The following is a 16639-nucleotide window of genomic DNA, read 5'->3' on the forward strand; positions in this document are numbered from 1 at the left end:
GAGACATTTACAAATTACGAACTGCTAAAAAGGCTTACCTGGCTGGTCACCTCTCGGCTGGCACCACTCCGGACATTCCACTCGCGCTGAAGAACACCGCGACCTACAAGGAAGGAAAACACAGGTTAGCAAAGGCAAGACTTCGCATAGCGCTTACTTACCGCATCATAGCGCTCTTAATGCGCCATCCTTTCCCAGGAGACTTAACCAAGCCAGTTCGCCGCGCTGAAGCTCCGCATACCCAAGGGAGAAAAATGAGACATTTTAAACAAAGAAAGGCATGCAGGATAGCAACAAAACTAAAGAACAGCAATAAGACCTACCTGAACAATATCACACAGGCCCGCGTCAGTGAAGTTGCTGGACCGCACTTGCCCATGAAAGACAACGCGCCCCTGCAAGGAAGGCAGGACGGAGAGCACGCCTAATTCTATCACAAGGTGAGGAGAGGGCGCCAGAGGGACTGAAAGCATACAGGGGTGGAGGGAGGATACTTACCCCAATCATTCAGTCTTGAACACAGTCCTCCTGTATTTTCAGGTAGAACTTTCCCCGCAGACCACATCAGGGCAAAGCTGAGAAGCATACCAGCGAGTAACCCGGCTGGGTGGCGTCCCGATGGATACCAGGTGAGCGTAACACATACCCAGTACACGATATTTAGGAATGAGGATAAGCTCACAAATCAATGACACCCCGTGGGTGGAGGTAGCAAAAACCAATGATCAACAATGTCAAGCAATGATCATCAACAGAAAGTATGGAACATTCTCTTTAAAACCTGTGATCACGTTTTACAAACAAAGTGGTCCCTGTATTGATATTTGGTGCAGAATGTGCCCTGGGCTGTTCATATGAATTGTGGGCGACACTTGAAAATATTTTTTGGTCAAAGGTCCTGCAGATTCCTAAGGGCACACCAACCTTGTGCATAAGATACAAAATTTGGACTGATCTCCATCAATGCACAGATGTGCTGGAACATACTAGCCCTTTTCCGAAAAATGACGATGAAGGAAGTTGTCCCTCAGTTTCAGGTCTTACACAATCCTGGGAATTGCAATTCTAAAAACATTCTTGTCCTATGGTCTCGAGAATGTGAGACTATCTTGGAAGACATGGGAATTGAGATCTCAACGCTGCACTGCAACCCCAATGTGGCCAAACGTGAAGTATGAAATCTTGATTGGCTATCTACTTTAGAATCAAGACTCAACCAAAAATCAATGAAAGATGTTCCATGCGAAGCGAGAGCCCTAAATTAATACTCCAAAGTCATAGAGATCTCTCCAAATCCATATTGTAGATCACTAGCTTTATAGTTTTGTCTGAATGCCTTTAAATCTAAAGACAAACTAAGCACATGGGCACAACATGAAAAGGATCTGAGTTGTAGGTTCTGCAATAAACATGAAGAAAACTTAAAACATCTTGTCTTATTCTGTGAAGCCATTCGTAACCAAAGATCTGTACATCGAGCACCAATAATTGGGAAATATCAGTCATTGAGTGGAGATGAATGGTGGACAAGGATGTTCAGTGGAACAGATTGGAAATTGTTCTATGCCTTGACTTCATTTCTGGGTGATGTGAAGACTCTGGCTTCTACAGCCAGTAGATTTGACCAAGCATTCGTGACAAGGAGCTTCAGTTTGCTGGACATTTTTACGAGAAGAATTTAATGAAAGATGGAAATGATCCGTTATGAACATTGCTTGTTTTGATGCGTTTTGTGCTTCAAATCTTTTTTTTTTTGTTTTCTTTTTTAAAGGTTTATATAAACTGTATACAAAAATAAAAAACAAAAAAGGAATGAATGATTATGCTGCAGTGATGAACTCAGGTAGAGAGAATATGGGAGGAGGCAGAGGGGGCACCCTCTTAGGAAGTAAATGAAGTTTAAGTAGATCTTTGAGATCCACATTTGGTCTGGCTTTGATTGTTATGGGCTGTGGGTTGCAGTTGAGTGGGCAAGTAGGAAGACAGAGCGAAAGTGAGCGTAGTCGCTGGGAGAGTATGAGACTGTGAGGTTGAGTGCAGAGGAGGATCGACAGGAACGAGATGTTCAGTAAACTGAAATACAATTAGACAGGTACTGAGGAGCAAGAACATGGATAACCCTGTGAAGTAGAAGAAGGAACTAGAGAACAGACCGTTTGTGCATGGCGGGTCAACCAACATATTGTCAGTAGGTAGAAGTGGGGGGAGGATATGGGTAGGTTGTAGATAGGGAGAGGGGAAAAGTAGAGGACTTTGTTAAGAAGGAGCAAAGTTTAGATCGGAAGGCAAAGGAGTTGGATCAAGCAGTAGTCAAGTTTGCAGAGCATGAGAGTGGAGATTAGAGTTTTTGTAGAGTGGTTGGTAAGAAAATAACACATTCTCAGAATGTTTAGTGGGTTAATAGGAGCCGAAGAGGCAGTGGTTGTAATTAATTGTTGCAGTAATAGGTCACTATCAAAGAGGACCCCAAGATTGTGAGCCTTGTGCGAGAGCAAGGAGGTCAGGTAGAAAGGAGATCAGAGGGAAGGATAAGTATGGCATTGGTAGCCTGGAGAAATATGAATTCCATCAGCATGAGGCAACAGAGCCGTCCAGTGAGGGTAGTCCATTCTGAGATGGCTGGGGTGAAGGAGGGAAATGAGAAAAATATTTGAGTGTCATCAGCAGAAAGGCATTGATGAAAGCAAAAGGTTCCTATGGCAGAGGTAGAGGATGAAGAGCTGAGGTCCAAGGAATAATCCTTGGGGGACGCCAACTTGGTGAGGCATGGGTTCACTTGTGAATTACAAGAACTTTTAAAGGAGCGACCTTCCAAGGTAGAAAGTGATCCAAGCAAGAGCAGATTTGCAAAACCCAAGTTCTTGGAGCGTGAGACGAGTGGTCGACGGTGTCCAACAGCAGAAGGGACCAGAAGGACGTGTAAAAGAGGAGTGCTTGGAGTGGTGAGCATTAGAGAGAAAGTTAGCTACATGCATGGGTTTAGTCTCAGTGGCATTTACTACAGTAGCCAGATTGAAGTGGAGCTCCAAGGCCCTTATCCTCAAGATACTCTGTGATCTGGTCAAAGACCACCCGCTCAAAGACTTTAGAATAATGCGGATGAAGAGAAACTGGGAGATAGTTTGCTGGGGCGTTTGAGGCAGCAGAGAGTGTCTTCAGTAGGGTTGAGACAGTTGAGATTTAAACGAGGCTGGGAAGAGTGATGGGGAGAGAGAGAAGGTAAAGCACTCGGGTAGATAAGGGTACGTTTTTGACACTAGTCTTTGACCATTTGGGGAGCAAAAGGTTTGATGGGAGCACAAGATGTTTTGCCACTGAAGGATGGGTGCTAATTCAATGGGAGAGTGGGGGAGAAGTAGTCTAGAAGAGAAGAGGTAGGGAGAGGTGGTGGACAGGAGAAGGACTGGTGAGGGAGGCAGAGGATGGCTGCCAGTACCACGAATTGGAGATTTTTGAGGAAAAAGTAGTGAGCAAAAGTCATTAACAGAAAGGGTGGAGACGATGTATATTGGCTTGGGACGTACAAGCAAAGATTGGAGGGTCGATGAAAGTATGTGGGGTGATTGCGAAGGGAGGAGATTAGGTCTGTGAAGTAGGATAATTTGGCAGTCCAGTGCAGAGGTTAGGACAGCCAGTGAATTTTTGTTAGGCTAGGATTAGGGTAGGTGTTGGTAACTTTCACAAGCCTCGTAGGGCATGGCTCATGTTAGTCCTGAGGGTTTGAAATAAAGAGTTGATCCAAGGTGAGGACTGGGAGCGGAAGGTGTGAATGTGCGAGTAGGATAGTGTTGGTCAAGTAGTCATAAGTGCATAGTACAAGTTGGAGAAAGCACGGTCAATGCGAAAAGGGGAAAGAGACTGGAGAGAGGTTCTCGCATCAAGATAAAGGGCAAGAAAGTCCTTTCCTCTTGGTCATGGAAGAGGGGAGATGAAGAGTAGAAGGTGGAAGGACTGAAGTGCTAAAATGAACAATGGAGTGACTTGGAGAGAGACACAGACAAGAGTTCCCACCAGAGTGGGAAGGCTGGTTGTGGATTGTGGGGGCAGGTGGGGTGAGTTGTCAGATGGAACAGTTTTAATTGCAAGGCATGTGACTGCAGAGGGCTTGACGTCCACAAGCATGACAATGGGGATGTCGGTAGAAAGCGACTCAAGGAGAAGGGTCAGATCTAGGGAAGGTGTTGAGAGGACCAGGGGATCGATAGAGAGCCAACAGTGAGAGGAGTAGGAGGGAGGTGTTGTGGTGGTATATTCAAAAAGGAGGAGTTGGTAAATTAGGGTAGAGGGCCACTGTTGAGGCCTTATTAAAGAGGAACCCAATGCAGCCTCCCTTCCCAACGGATCAGGGAGAGTGAGAGAAGGTAGCAGAGTTGTGTGAAGAGCTGCTAGTCAGTCAGAATCATGAGGGGATCCAGGTTTCTATGATGGCAAGAAGTGAAAGTTGAGTGATGAGTCGAATTACTCAGAGACTTGTTGCTGAGGGATTGTGCATTCCAGAGGACAAGTGAAAGAGTGATGGGAGGTGGGGAGAGGAGTAGGTGTTCTGCGGAAGGCGGGGGGGGTGAATGAAGGTGGTGATCTTGGGAGCTACAGAGAAAATGTGTGGCTGGGCCTTTAATCACCTTAACCCAAACAGGCCCACCACTTAATAAGTGAGTACACAGTTGTACATAAAGCAAGTTTATTCTACAAATACCCGGGAAGCAGTTTGATGGTATCGCAGGACCGGACCAACCCAAGTCTCATCAAACCACATCAGTTGAAATCTTTTCTATATTTTTGCAACGGTTAAAACACTCCCAGATCCTTTATTAGAAACCACCCCCATATCCCCAGCATGCAATTGGACAAACCCTCTTCAAAGAAATCCCATCTTTCTCCAATTCCTACTTTTTAATTGGTGCAACTCGCAGAAAAAACAATCTGAGCGTGTAGGCACTGAGGCACAGTGTTGGTATCAGGAGATGTAGGGTAGGAATAGTGTGTCGGGGAATGCCCCTGTCAAGGTCTTCTTTATAATTCCTAGAAAAACTACTTTTAATACTTGTGACCTACCACTAAATGGTGGAATATGCATGTGTTTGTACGGATACAAGCAGAAGAATGGCTGTTACTGGGTTGGTTTGTCAAATATACACATTTTATTTAAACCACTAAATGTCTTTGTGAAAGAAAATACTCTCCTGGACCTAGCCCAGTTAGACTGCAACACTGAATTGATACCCACATGCATGCTTGATCGGCTAAGAATGTTGGTGTGGGTGGAGCCTTGATCCGTTTGCTTTGCAGCTTTCGATACACTAGAACATCATTTTCTACCGGGTCGATTGAGATCTGTGGGAATAGGTGCTATTTTAATGCTGAGGGTCTCTTCGTTTTTGTCAGAAGGTCTAAATGGGCAAGATGTTTTCAGAGCCTAGCACTGTGGTACTCCTGTGTTCTTTCCTGTTTCCAATACTGTTTAACATATATATTCAACCTCTTAGATCATCAGACGCAAAGTTTCAGATATGCAGATAAACTTAAACTATGCAGATATCATCAAATGATTGATAATTGAAAGAGATGTTTACCTCTGCCAAGGTTAGAGCCATAGCCTATGCTTAAACGATGAAAAGACGGAACTGCTGATAGTCGGCTCACAGGCCCATCTCAATAAACTCAACTCCAGATACCAATCCTTTATTGGTGGCAACATCGTAAATGTATCTAAAGAAGTCAAAACATTGGGTGTGTACCTTGACCCAACTCTCTCACTTAAAAAACAAATCAACGCCACCATCTCAGCTACAGCCTCCACCAACAAACTTATCAATGCTTGCAAACCCTTTTTGTCCACCAACAGTCACCTTACACTGGCTAGGGTCCTCATATTGTCTAACTTAGACTACTGTAACACACTCTTTCTTGGATCCACAAAGCAAAACCTGAACAGACTACAGATACTGCAAAACAACACTCTTAGATGTGCCCTTAATCTCCCTCGTAAGGCACACATTTCCTCCGTCAGAAAGGAATTCCACTGGCTCCATATTCGGGAAAGAATTCAACTACGAACACTTGTCATTACTCATAAATGCCTTTACCAGACAGCCCCATGCTACCTATCGATAAATTCACGAAACAACACTCCACCAGACCAACTAGATCCCCCAATATCTACACCAACTGAACATCCCAAGGTTCAACCTAAAAACAGCTGGGGGATCTAGCTTCCTGGTGCTAGCAGCTAAATCTTCGAATGCATTACCTACGACAATCAGAGCTGACACCTCATTCTGGTCATTCAGAGCCAAAGTAAAGGAACTACTCTCTACTCGGCAATAAATTGTTAACTGTACCTAGCCCTGATCGTGCTATACCCAAGTACTGCTGCATCTAAACATTTAGTAACCGTGATGCTGCCTTGCTACATGTATCCTTACCAAGTACGCCTGTTTATCATAGACCACACTGTGACCTGGTCCTTCACTCTAATCTTTTATAGGGTATCCTACTATGTTATTACCTGTATGTGCAACCTTCTGTAATGTCTCAATGCACCCAGTTACCTTAGGGTTCGGCCGCGCTATACAAATAAACTAACTAGAGGTTGTCTTTCAGACATAAAAAGTTGCATTGCTGCCTATTTTGTGAAGATCAATTGGAACAAGACAGAAGTGTTAGCAGTAAATTACATCTTAAATGACCAACATGTTTTGGTAGTTGTCCTATTCCTACAAAAGGTTCTGTTGTAAGAAATCTGGGAATTGTGATTGACTAGTTTTTAAGAGTACAAACTGATGTTACCAGAATGCTTCCTATGGCGAGCGCTTGGCTACTCTAGTTACACGAGCTCCCGGCCACAAAGAGAATTCTGTTTAAATTCTTTTGCATTGTGCATAAAGTTCTGTATAGCATTAAATCCCCTATCTTTTCAAACTGTGTACGGCGCTACTTGTTAAGATTTTCAGTGAGATCTGCATCATGCAGCTTGCTCACAGCACCAAAAAAAGGACATTTTCTTTCTTATAAACAAACAACGGAATGATCACCCTTTGAAATGGACATCTAATCCTCAACTGCTTCATTTAGAAAACGTCCAAGAACCTATTGTTTAGGAAACTTATATTTCTCTGTCTCTCTGTCTCTCTCTCTCTTTCTCTCTCTTTCTCTCTTTCTCTCTCTTTCTCTTTCTCTCGTTCTCTCTCTCTCTTTCTCTCTCTCTCTCTCTCTCTCTCTCTCTCTCTCTTTCTCTTAGATAGTGATGTGAGTAACACTTTTTGGGGTGAAGGAGTAGCAGACTATTTGAGTACTAACGTTGGACTATGAGATATGTCTCATGTTTTTTAAGTGTAACTCCCATTTTAATCAGGGGGTTTCCAAATAAAATGCTGGTGCTTTATGGAGGACATTGTCAACAGCCTTGGTCATCTTGTTTTTCAGGATCCCAACTGGTACAAAGCTAAGAATAAGTGTGGCCGTGAAGGCATCATTCCTGCAAACTACGTGCAGAAGAGGGAGGGTGTAAGGTCTGGAACCAAGCTCAGCTTGATGCCGTAAGTATGCCACAAGGGAGAGCACTAGTGCATGTTTGGGAATTAAAATTGTAGAGGCATTTGGGTGGAAATGAGTTGTTTCGGGAGCTGGGGGATATACATTTATTGGTAATCGCTGAAGTATGTTGGTGAACTGTGCCTTATCAAAGGGTGGGTGCTCCAGCAATTGCAGACACAAAGCACAGTGGACTAAAAACAAATGGAATTTATGAATGCAAGGTTCAAAAGTAATATTAGTCTATACATCATTCAGTACACATTGAGCAGGACCCACTAATGATGGTGTCTTGCCTTCTTGCCACTGTACTTTACGATGGGTTCCTGGTTAACTTTAAACCTTATTGCTGCAATATACTTGTAAAAGCAACCTTTTGCATCATGTTCTTACTGTACCTCCTTAAAGACACTCTTCCCTTCCTCTCCTTCCCTCAGAAGCTCCTTGTCTCCCGAGCTCTGATTCTCTCTAGGTTGGACTACTGTAACAGCCTCTTTCGTAATCTACCTGCCTCCACTCTGCACCCTTTACAACTAATCCAGAACAGGACTGCAAGACTTGCCCTTGGCCTCAAGCCCTGGGATTGGATCTCTCCAGCTCTGAAATCCCTTCATTGGCTCCCTGTGGTTGCAAGGATTACATTTTAAACCCTTTGCATTGTCCACAAGGCTTTCTGGGGCCTGGGTCCAAATTACCTTCAAGTATCCCTCCATAAATACCTCCCCTCTAGAGCCCTTGCTCCTATACCTCCAACTCTCTCAGGGTCAGTTGTTTTTCAAAGAAATGAACTGGTGGTTGATCTTTGTCTTCTGAGGGGGCCTCCCTCTGGAACTGCCCGCCTGCCACCTTGAAACTTGAGGAGAACCATCTATGGTTCCGGAAGCTCCTCAAGACCTTCATCTTCGCCTCTGCCTTTGCCCCGCTTCTCCCCTGCTGATCTGCTTTCTCTCTCAGCAATGCTGCAAATGGCCACTCTCTGCCTTTCGGGCCCAGGTACCTGCTCACCTTGCCACCCTCCTGCACTGCCCCCTGGCCACCTCTTGCACTGGGGCCTGTATCTGTACCCATACAGGCCCCCCCACTCTTTGTCTGCATTGATCAGATACTCCCTATCTGACTAACCTTGCACTTGGCCCTCACAGCCTGCACTACCACTGTTTTGGATCACCGTATTTATTTATTTATTATTTATCTTGTCCTCTCTTATGATCTGCACTTTCCAATTTCTCCCTCCTCCCATGCACTTTCCCCCTTTTCCCTTCCCCATTCACTTGCGCATTCTCAATGTCACTGGGCCTAGTAAGATTGTTGTTGTTTTTTGTTCTCTCCCCTGTTCCCCTCCCTTTGCCTGGTCGCGCTCTGAAACACCTGTGTAAGAGTGCGATATAAATATAATATATCATGTTATATGTTGTCAATTTGCAACTTGCCTGCCATTTGAAGTCAGTATTCGAAACTGTGATGTGACATTTTGGCCTCCACAGGTTCCATTTTACATCTAGTTGTTACTGGAAACTTCTTTGGCGACTAATGTAAAGACCATATTTTGACTATTAACAACCTGTCAGAAAGACAATCAATCTTGCTGTGCTCCTCCTGGAGGCGTTTGTCCCCACCATAGATTAATTCACACATTCGCGAGGGCTGATTTTCATTATTTGTGCTTCTTCTATTTGTACCATTTCTGCCAGGCTAGTTGTTCTGGTAGCTTAATGTATGCATTTCTTGACTCTTAAAATGCTTTTTTGAAACTTAACCTACATATTTACATGGAGATGCAAGGTTGTAGTAAATAGGTGTGCAGCCCTAAACAGTTGCATGCAGTAATACATATCCCGTAAGCATCAGTGGTCAACGCGGGATACACTAAAGGCTGACACTGCAAGGATAGTTAAGTCTTTATTGATGTCTAACACAAACAAAAAGCTGAAAACTTAAAACAAAGGTTCTCTCAAAATTGATATGATTGTTTCTCACCTACCATGGTGTTGCAAGTGTCATAAAAGGTCTCCCAAACAATTGTATTCTCTCTCCTACCAGTTGCTAGTACCTCTGCAGTAGATCTGTGGTGTGTGAAAGCCCAGGGATTTCAGCTACTGATTGTTGATGCATTGCCTTTCCTTGACTCTGGTATCCCCTCCAGTGTTTGGCCCCCTTCCCAGGTACCCAGACTACTCCTTCACTCTCCTCCATTCCTAGGGCCTCTTTCCTCTGCCTACCTCTGTAGCCTGTCTTGGATCAGCTCAATGTGCTCATACTTTCCTGGCTTGGGGTTGTCGTCCTCTGTCGCCCTACTACTGGCTTGGCCACTGTCTCACCATTCTTTTTTTGACACCACCACTTCATCACCTCCTCCGTTACCACAACGCCCCCACAATCACTATCACTTCCTCTCCAGTCATCTCTCTCTCTCTCTCTCTCTCTCTCTCTCTCTCTCTCTCTCTCTCTCTCTCTCTCTCTCTCTCTCTCTCTCTCTCTCTCTCTCTCTCTCTCTCTCTCTCTCTCTCTCTCTCTCTCTCTCTCTCTCTCTCTCTCTCTCTCTCTCTCTCTCTCTCTCTCTCCTCCATTACTTCTTAATTGTTCCTTGTATCAAACTTGCAACATATTTCCTTGCCTTCTGTAACCTTCAACAACCGACACCTAGCAATGGAAGATGATTGTGTTTTTATACAATGTTTGCCTCTCCCCTAGGCGAGTCTTTCAGTGAAGGTCTGAACCTGTGCTCTGTAACTGCGTCGATGCAGGATTGGCTATTGTCTCAGAGTGCACCTGGAGCTGGGTTTGGCTCAAGGGGCTGGACCAAGTCCATATTTGCCCTTTCTGCCATCTTGGATGCAAGTCTTCTTTCCATGACCCTCATCCCTGGTGCTACCTCTGTTGTGTTGAGCACCTCCCTCAAGTAATTTAGAGGCGGAAAATATACTGGTTCAGATTTTAGAACACTTGATTTCAATGGCTAAACTGAGCCGCTGTGAAATGACACACTTCTTTTGCTGGGGAGCAGTGCTTCTGAACTCTTTGTTCCCATCCCAAACTCTTAGCGTTCGTGGGAGCCTCAGGGTCTCTCAATGGATGATGGAATGCATCAGTATTGTCTCTCAATTTCATATGATGGGGTTTGGGCAGAGTTAAAGCTTTTAGGGTCAGCCTGTATTAATGGGCTGGGTTCTGGCTTCCAAGATTGGACAGCGGTAGGGCCTCTGTGAATGTCCAATGCCATATGACTGGAACCAAGATTTTTCCGCATACCAACCCCAGGGCCAATATCCACTGACATGGGGTGACACGAGGCCCCCTGAGTCCCACCTTGGTGGTCCTTGGAACCAGGCAACAGACTTCATCATAAAACTAAAGCGTGTTCCTCGGACATGGAACTCTAAATCAACAGCAGATTAAATCCACCAGGCCCTCTAATCTTACCATTTTCTACGATTCATATATGTGATCGGGATCAAGGACAAGACGGACACAGATAACTTGACTTCAGGGTTTTCCCTTCCCATATCAGATTTTTGTTCTAAACCAAATCAGTCTTTAAACAAACTCTCCTATTTCTCAGATTCTCGGACTTGCCTTCTTCCAGGATTCACTGATGAGTGCGGCTAGTTCTAAGCAATACTTATTTCACTGGGACATCTCCCCTTTTTTTCCTTGTCCTGTCCTTTCTGGTCTTGGCTGTCCTCTCTTGGGATCCCCATCTTCTGCACCTATAATTGTTATAATTGGTCTTTTATAACGCGCTTAATACCAGGGACCAGTTTCTAAGCATGAGATCGGGATTCAATCTAGTGTTGCTCTGTGTTGTCTTGCTTCCAAGACAAACATGTTGCCCTGAGCTATCCTCCCGGCCTTAAGCACTCTTCTCTCTGTTGGAGCCTCTGAATCTCGGATGCAGGAAATGAGGGTTTGGAATGCCGACTTGGTAGGTCTCAGTCGAAACCTCCTCCTACAACACTTTGTGGCCCTCAAGGATTTGCAACCAGAACTAGCCTAACTCCTCTTGTAACCACATCCTCGCTTTCCCATCCTCTCTGCTGTCTCTTATTTCCTGCACCACATCCTCCTCATGTTCTCCTTATTATGCTCCTGCTCTCCACTCCTAATCCCTTTACCAACTCCTTGTCCCCATCTTCTAGTTCCTTTTCCATCCGTAACCACCTCTCGTTTTACCAGTGCTTCCTCATTGGAGATGTTAAAAATTTACATAAGTTCACACTATTCCTCCTTTGGTTTAATTAAGTTAATGTTAAAGGATATTTGTACCGCGCACTATCACCACCGGAGTGGTCCCCTGGCGCTCTGGCGGCTCTGAAAAAGGGGAAGAAGGGAGGGTGAGTTAGTGGGAGGGAGCTGGAAAAGTGCAAGAGAGCAGTTATGTGCTGTTGGCGGCCTCAGCCCGGTGGGTCCGTTGGCTGGGCCTGGGGTGTTTGCGGCCGGTAGTCATTGTGTACTGTTGTGCGAGTCTGTGTGTTTTGTTGTTACAGTGTAGTGAAGTCTGTGCGTTTTTTTTGTGTTGTAGGTTTGTGGTTGTGCTTGGTTTAGAGTTTGAGAGGTGTATGCAGAGGGTGACATTGTTAGTGGATTGGTTAGTTGGCATTTCTGTCTCGAAGTGAGGCGCTGGGTTTGTGTAGTTTCCCTGATCGGGTGTGGGAGCATTTCTTCGCATGTGTCCTGATCTGGGCTTGTCGGGTACTCACAGACCCTTTCACACCTGGCCTACCCTTCCATCAACCTCCTTCATAACCTTACCTGCCTTCCTTCGCCACTTATACGGCTAGTGTACATGCTAATGTCCACAACTTAGTTCTGTTCTTAGTTCTATTGTGGTGATTGATGAATTTATATCATTTAAGCTGTTTTTATCAAACTAAGATTGTCAAAAATTGCATGCTGTCTATTGCTCAGATTGTGAAAATCATGCTGTGAATTTCTATAGGCTACCTTCCTCGTCTTTACAAAATAGCTTGTGACAGGTCGAATAGGGAAGCTTTACACAACCACAAGGAGCACTCTAAGCAGCTATGCACTGATTTGTTATGGTGTCCTTCGGGCTGCTGGCACTAAGTTACTTAGCAGGTAAATAATCTGGGACGCCCACATCACCACTCCTCTGGTCCTCTTGTCTGCCTATCTGCAACCATTAGTCTCCTATGCATTAATTGTCTCACATTGAAAACCTCAGGATTAAATCCCTGTAAAGACTGAGTGCATGAGATGTCCTCATCGAATCCTCACTGCGGTCTGGTGCCTCAGACCAGATTATGATAGCAACTGCTAGGGCTCTTGTCTTTGGACCCTAGAGCCATTCAGGAGTCTTTATTTTTATTTTTTCCCCAGTCTTCTGCACAAACCTGATCAAGTGGTGGCCAGGCCTGGCTGTTCCAGTGTTACCACTACTTCCCGGCCCTCTTTGTGTAGTCCCTAAAATTCATTGCTGCACTGTGAATGCCACATCCACAAATGCACTGTCCTGTGGCAGGTAAAAGATGGGAGACAGACAAGAGGACATGTTTGAACAAGAAACGTTTATTAAAAGAAAGAATGCCTCCTCTAAACCCTACTTCTAAGATTAATTCCGTACTCTACAAAACAATAAAAGGCTGCCCGTCAGGATGTCTTAAAAAGAAACTCTGTCCTGTATTCAAAGCTATGCTATCCTAACCTCTGCCCTATAACTATGAAAAGAAAAATAACAACATAAGCCTTAGATGAGGCTAGGATTGTACTCTCCCTAACAGCAGCCACGTCAGTCAGTTTGAACAGTTCCTACTTTATCCCGCCTCTTGAGATGTAATATTCTTGTTAGAAGTAACCGGTTCTCCTGACCTGGGTTTGTCAGTATTCACAAAATCAAGATGCTCTCCCTCGTTGGGGGTATTCGTAGTCTCAGCCTCTCGTGGGTTACAGGCCTTTTCTTCAACCATGCTCCAGTTGTTCCTTCTGTCAACCTCTCCTGGGATGTTCAGATTCTCAGTCCTGTGTGGGATGCAGGTTTCTCCAACCCTACTTTGCTGTTTTGTTTCCTCACCCCACCCCTATTGTGTGCAAATGTTCAGCCCGGAGTGGGCTACGGGGCTGCTCAGTCTTGCTGGATTTCTTGGTTTGTTCCCCTTCTTGTGGGGTATACAGATTCTCAGCCCACCGTGAGCCATGTTGAGGCCTCCCCGCCCTCCACCTTGTAGGATGCTGCTTACCTGCTTTCCAGTGTTGTTGTAGCGTTAAGGGAGGTGGTCTCTCTGGCCAGCGTGAACACACGTTCTTGACCTGGCTCTGGTGTTTGCAGGTGGGTCTCTTGCGTCTCTAATTCCTCTCTGGGATTTTGGTATCCAACAGGCAGGACGCTGGTACGTCGTCTCAGGTATGGCTTTGTTTCTTTCCTCGGCAGCTCAGTGTGCCAGGCTCCCCGCCTTGGTTGAAGCGGCAGCATTGTGCGGGCTGCCTTGGTTCTCCAACCACCATGGGGGCTGTGTGGTTCTTCCACTGTGTTCTGCTGCGCAATCTTGCATCTCTTTCTCTCCAGCTGATTCTCTTCTCCTGCGTTGGCTTTAGGTGTCTTTATAGCCCTCCCTGGAGTGGAAGGGGAGATTCTGTTTGTTCTGATCTTTGCGAGCGGATGGCACCAAATATAGGTCAGGACCCATGGCATCCAAATTAAAAGGGCCCTGTAGCTGATTTCCCTGTTCAACTCTTTGTAGTAAAGGCAGGTATAATAAAACCCTGTCTTGGGCAAATTGGGCTGATCCCCTGTGGGATCCCGCTTGCCCTGTCCCCTAGGGAGGGTATTGCATAAAAGGCTCACCTCCCTAGTCCCAGATGGTACCCTTGGAGAAAAGGGGCGAATTCCCTAGATTTGTCACTCTGCGCATTGTATGGCCAATATGAAATCTGATTCCTGTAATGTTCAGTGGCTATCTCACATCCCATCCCATCCTGTCTTGCTTGTCAGTTATGATGGGGCCTCAAAGCTTGCCCTTGCAATTGTTCACTGAAGCAGTTTACCCTTTCCTACTCTCTTGGATGTCCACCCATAGATTGATCTTTGCATCCTCTATAGTAGGTATACACCTTATCTCGCAGATTCTTTGAAATGTCACCTGTGCTCTTCTCTTTACATCTCCACTCTTGAATTCCTAGTCATGCACGCCCCCTTGGGTGTGATGTTAATCAGGTGTGCCGTAATCGTGATCGGTTCAGAAGTGAAGAATGGCACACTGGCAGGTGTGAACTAATAGAGTCCAAGGCAGATGAATATGAGAAATGTAATTTACAGGCAATTTATTAAACCTTGTATTGGATGTACTTAAAGCCTGCCTTAAAAGCCCATGTATGGTTTGCCTCCATGAGTATTATTTTTAATTTGCTTTCATGGCTTGCCCTTATTTTTTTGTGCAGCGTTTCCTGGTGAGTTGCAAGTGAATGTGCTTTTTCTTCAGAAAGGCTAGAGCAGAAGGAGTGTTATGTTGTGTATTGCAGAGATTGGTGTGAGGAATTCGTGACGCAGCAGACACGTAACTAGACGCTGCTACAATTACTAATGCATTCATAAGTAAACCTACCCCAGCATTTGGTAATCCTTACCTGAAATCTCAACAAATTGTGCTGATAAGGGGTTGCAAGATCTGTGAACACAGGTACCTCTGGATCACTGTGTGGAGACTCCTAGAGTTGTGCAGGTTGAATTTTGGCAAACCTCTGTGGCTGTGACTCATTGATGGAGCCTGCTTCAGGTTGTTGAGCTCCCTGGAAAGTATTGTCTGACACACCCAATAAGGGGTGTTTCACGTTGGGGTTGGAGGTTTGGGGGGGGTGGAGGGGGACCTCTTCAGCATCTAATGCATGCAGGGTACTGATAATCTTTTGTTGCATGACTGATGCTGGACATTCATTCATTACCCCTTAGGTGGTAGTAGCGTCTTATGTACTTGACCTGGAAACTACTGTGCGCCTAGTTGCTGTGTGCTGGCGCTGCTCGCATACATATTATCACTTTGATTGTGGGTTTCAGCAGTCACTCCTGTCGCCATGAGCTCCAAGAACGTGAATTCCACAAGCATGAGTAAAAAATAAGGGGTGCTATCTGTGAACCAGCACCCATATTTTACCAGTACTTGCGTCATTGCTATTACCTTCTGACTTGTGGAAAGAGATCTTTGAAGTCTAACTAGAGGCCCGGGATTGGGGTCAGGGGGAGTGGGGGGGGGGTACTTCCGCACTTCAAAATAGTGGCTATACTATAGAATTGCTTGGCAGCTGAGGGTGTGCGACTGTTAAAGCATCTTCTGGCCAGCAAAGATGAACAAGAAACCTAAAGTTGTGTTGGAAAGGTTCAAGTTCTGCACCGGAAAACAAGGAACACAAGAGACTACGGATGAGTATGTGACATGCTTAAGGTACCTGGCTGCCCGCCTCCGTGAAAACATGTCTGCTGAGAAAGTTCTTTGCAGATATATTCTCATGCATGCTCACCTGAAAAATCATGTTACGATTATGGATGGGCAGAAATCCTAAATTGGCTGAAACTATTGAGATTGCACAAAACATTTAACTGCCTGACTCTAATTAAATTACTGTAGTATTGTGGGGTAAAGACAACGTCAAAGGGACCAGAAAGAAACTCCATGTGGACAGGTCCGAGCAAAGGGAAAACTGCATTTCTGGTGTAGGAATGAAGACCATATTGCAAGTGATCGATTTTGCCCTGCCTCTGACAAGATGTGTGCAATATATTAAAGGGGTAATTTTGCAAAAATTTGTAGAAAACTGTGTCCAGGGTTTACAGCATAAACTAGTCCAGCAGAAGAAAAATACAGGCGCTGGCGGCACATTAACTGCAACGTGCCAATGAACTTTCAGGAAGAACGCAGCAACATTTTGGAGGATTTATGTAAGGTGTCTTGTGTTGTATCAAGAAAGGCCAATGGAAGTTTAAGATTGTGGGCCGACCTCCATTGCATTAACAAATGCATTGTAGTTGAGTGCCATCCCCTCCCTAATCTGCACAAAATGTTATTAATTGGTGACACAAAACTACCCCACTTTAGATATGACTAGCGCATACTGGTGAGTGCCATCACATGTGGAGTCCCGGTGCTTAACTGCGCTTTGC

The 16639-nt window shown here is 45.1% G+C and overlaps 1 protein-coding gene across 13 annotated transcripts in view; it reads left to right on the plus strand.

The window, feature by feature from the left end:
- Window positions 1-16639, plus strand: part of CSK (C-terminal Src kinase) — a 914950-nt gene that overhangs the window by 524623 nt on the left and 373688 nt on the right. For all 13 annotated transcript variants that reach the window (XM_069624501.1, XM_069624495.1, XM_069624502.1 and 10 more), the window contains one exon: window positions 7426-7538. In XM_069624501.1, the coding sequence (XP_069480602.1) occupies window positions 7426-7538 (113 nt within the window). The remainder of the gene's footprint in view (window positions 1-7425; window positions 7539-16639) is intronic.

The sequence above is a fragment of the Ambystoma mexicanum genome, chromosome 11 (genome assembly GCF_040938575.1).
Source record: "Ambystoma mexicanum isolate Mex_15411 chromosome 11, UKY_AmexF1_1, whole genome shotgun sequence".
In the NCBI taxonomy this organism is placed as follows: domain Eukaryota; kingdom Metazoa; phylum Chordata; class Amphibia; order Caudata; family Ambystomatidae; genus Ambystoma; species Ambystoma mexicanum.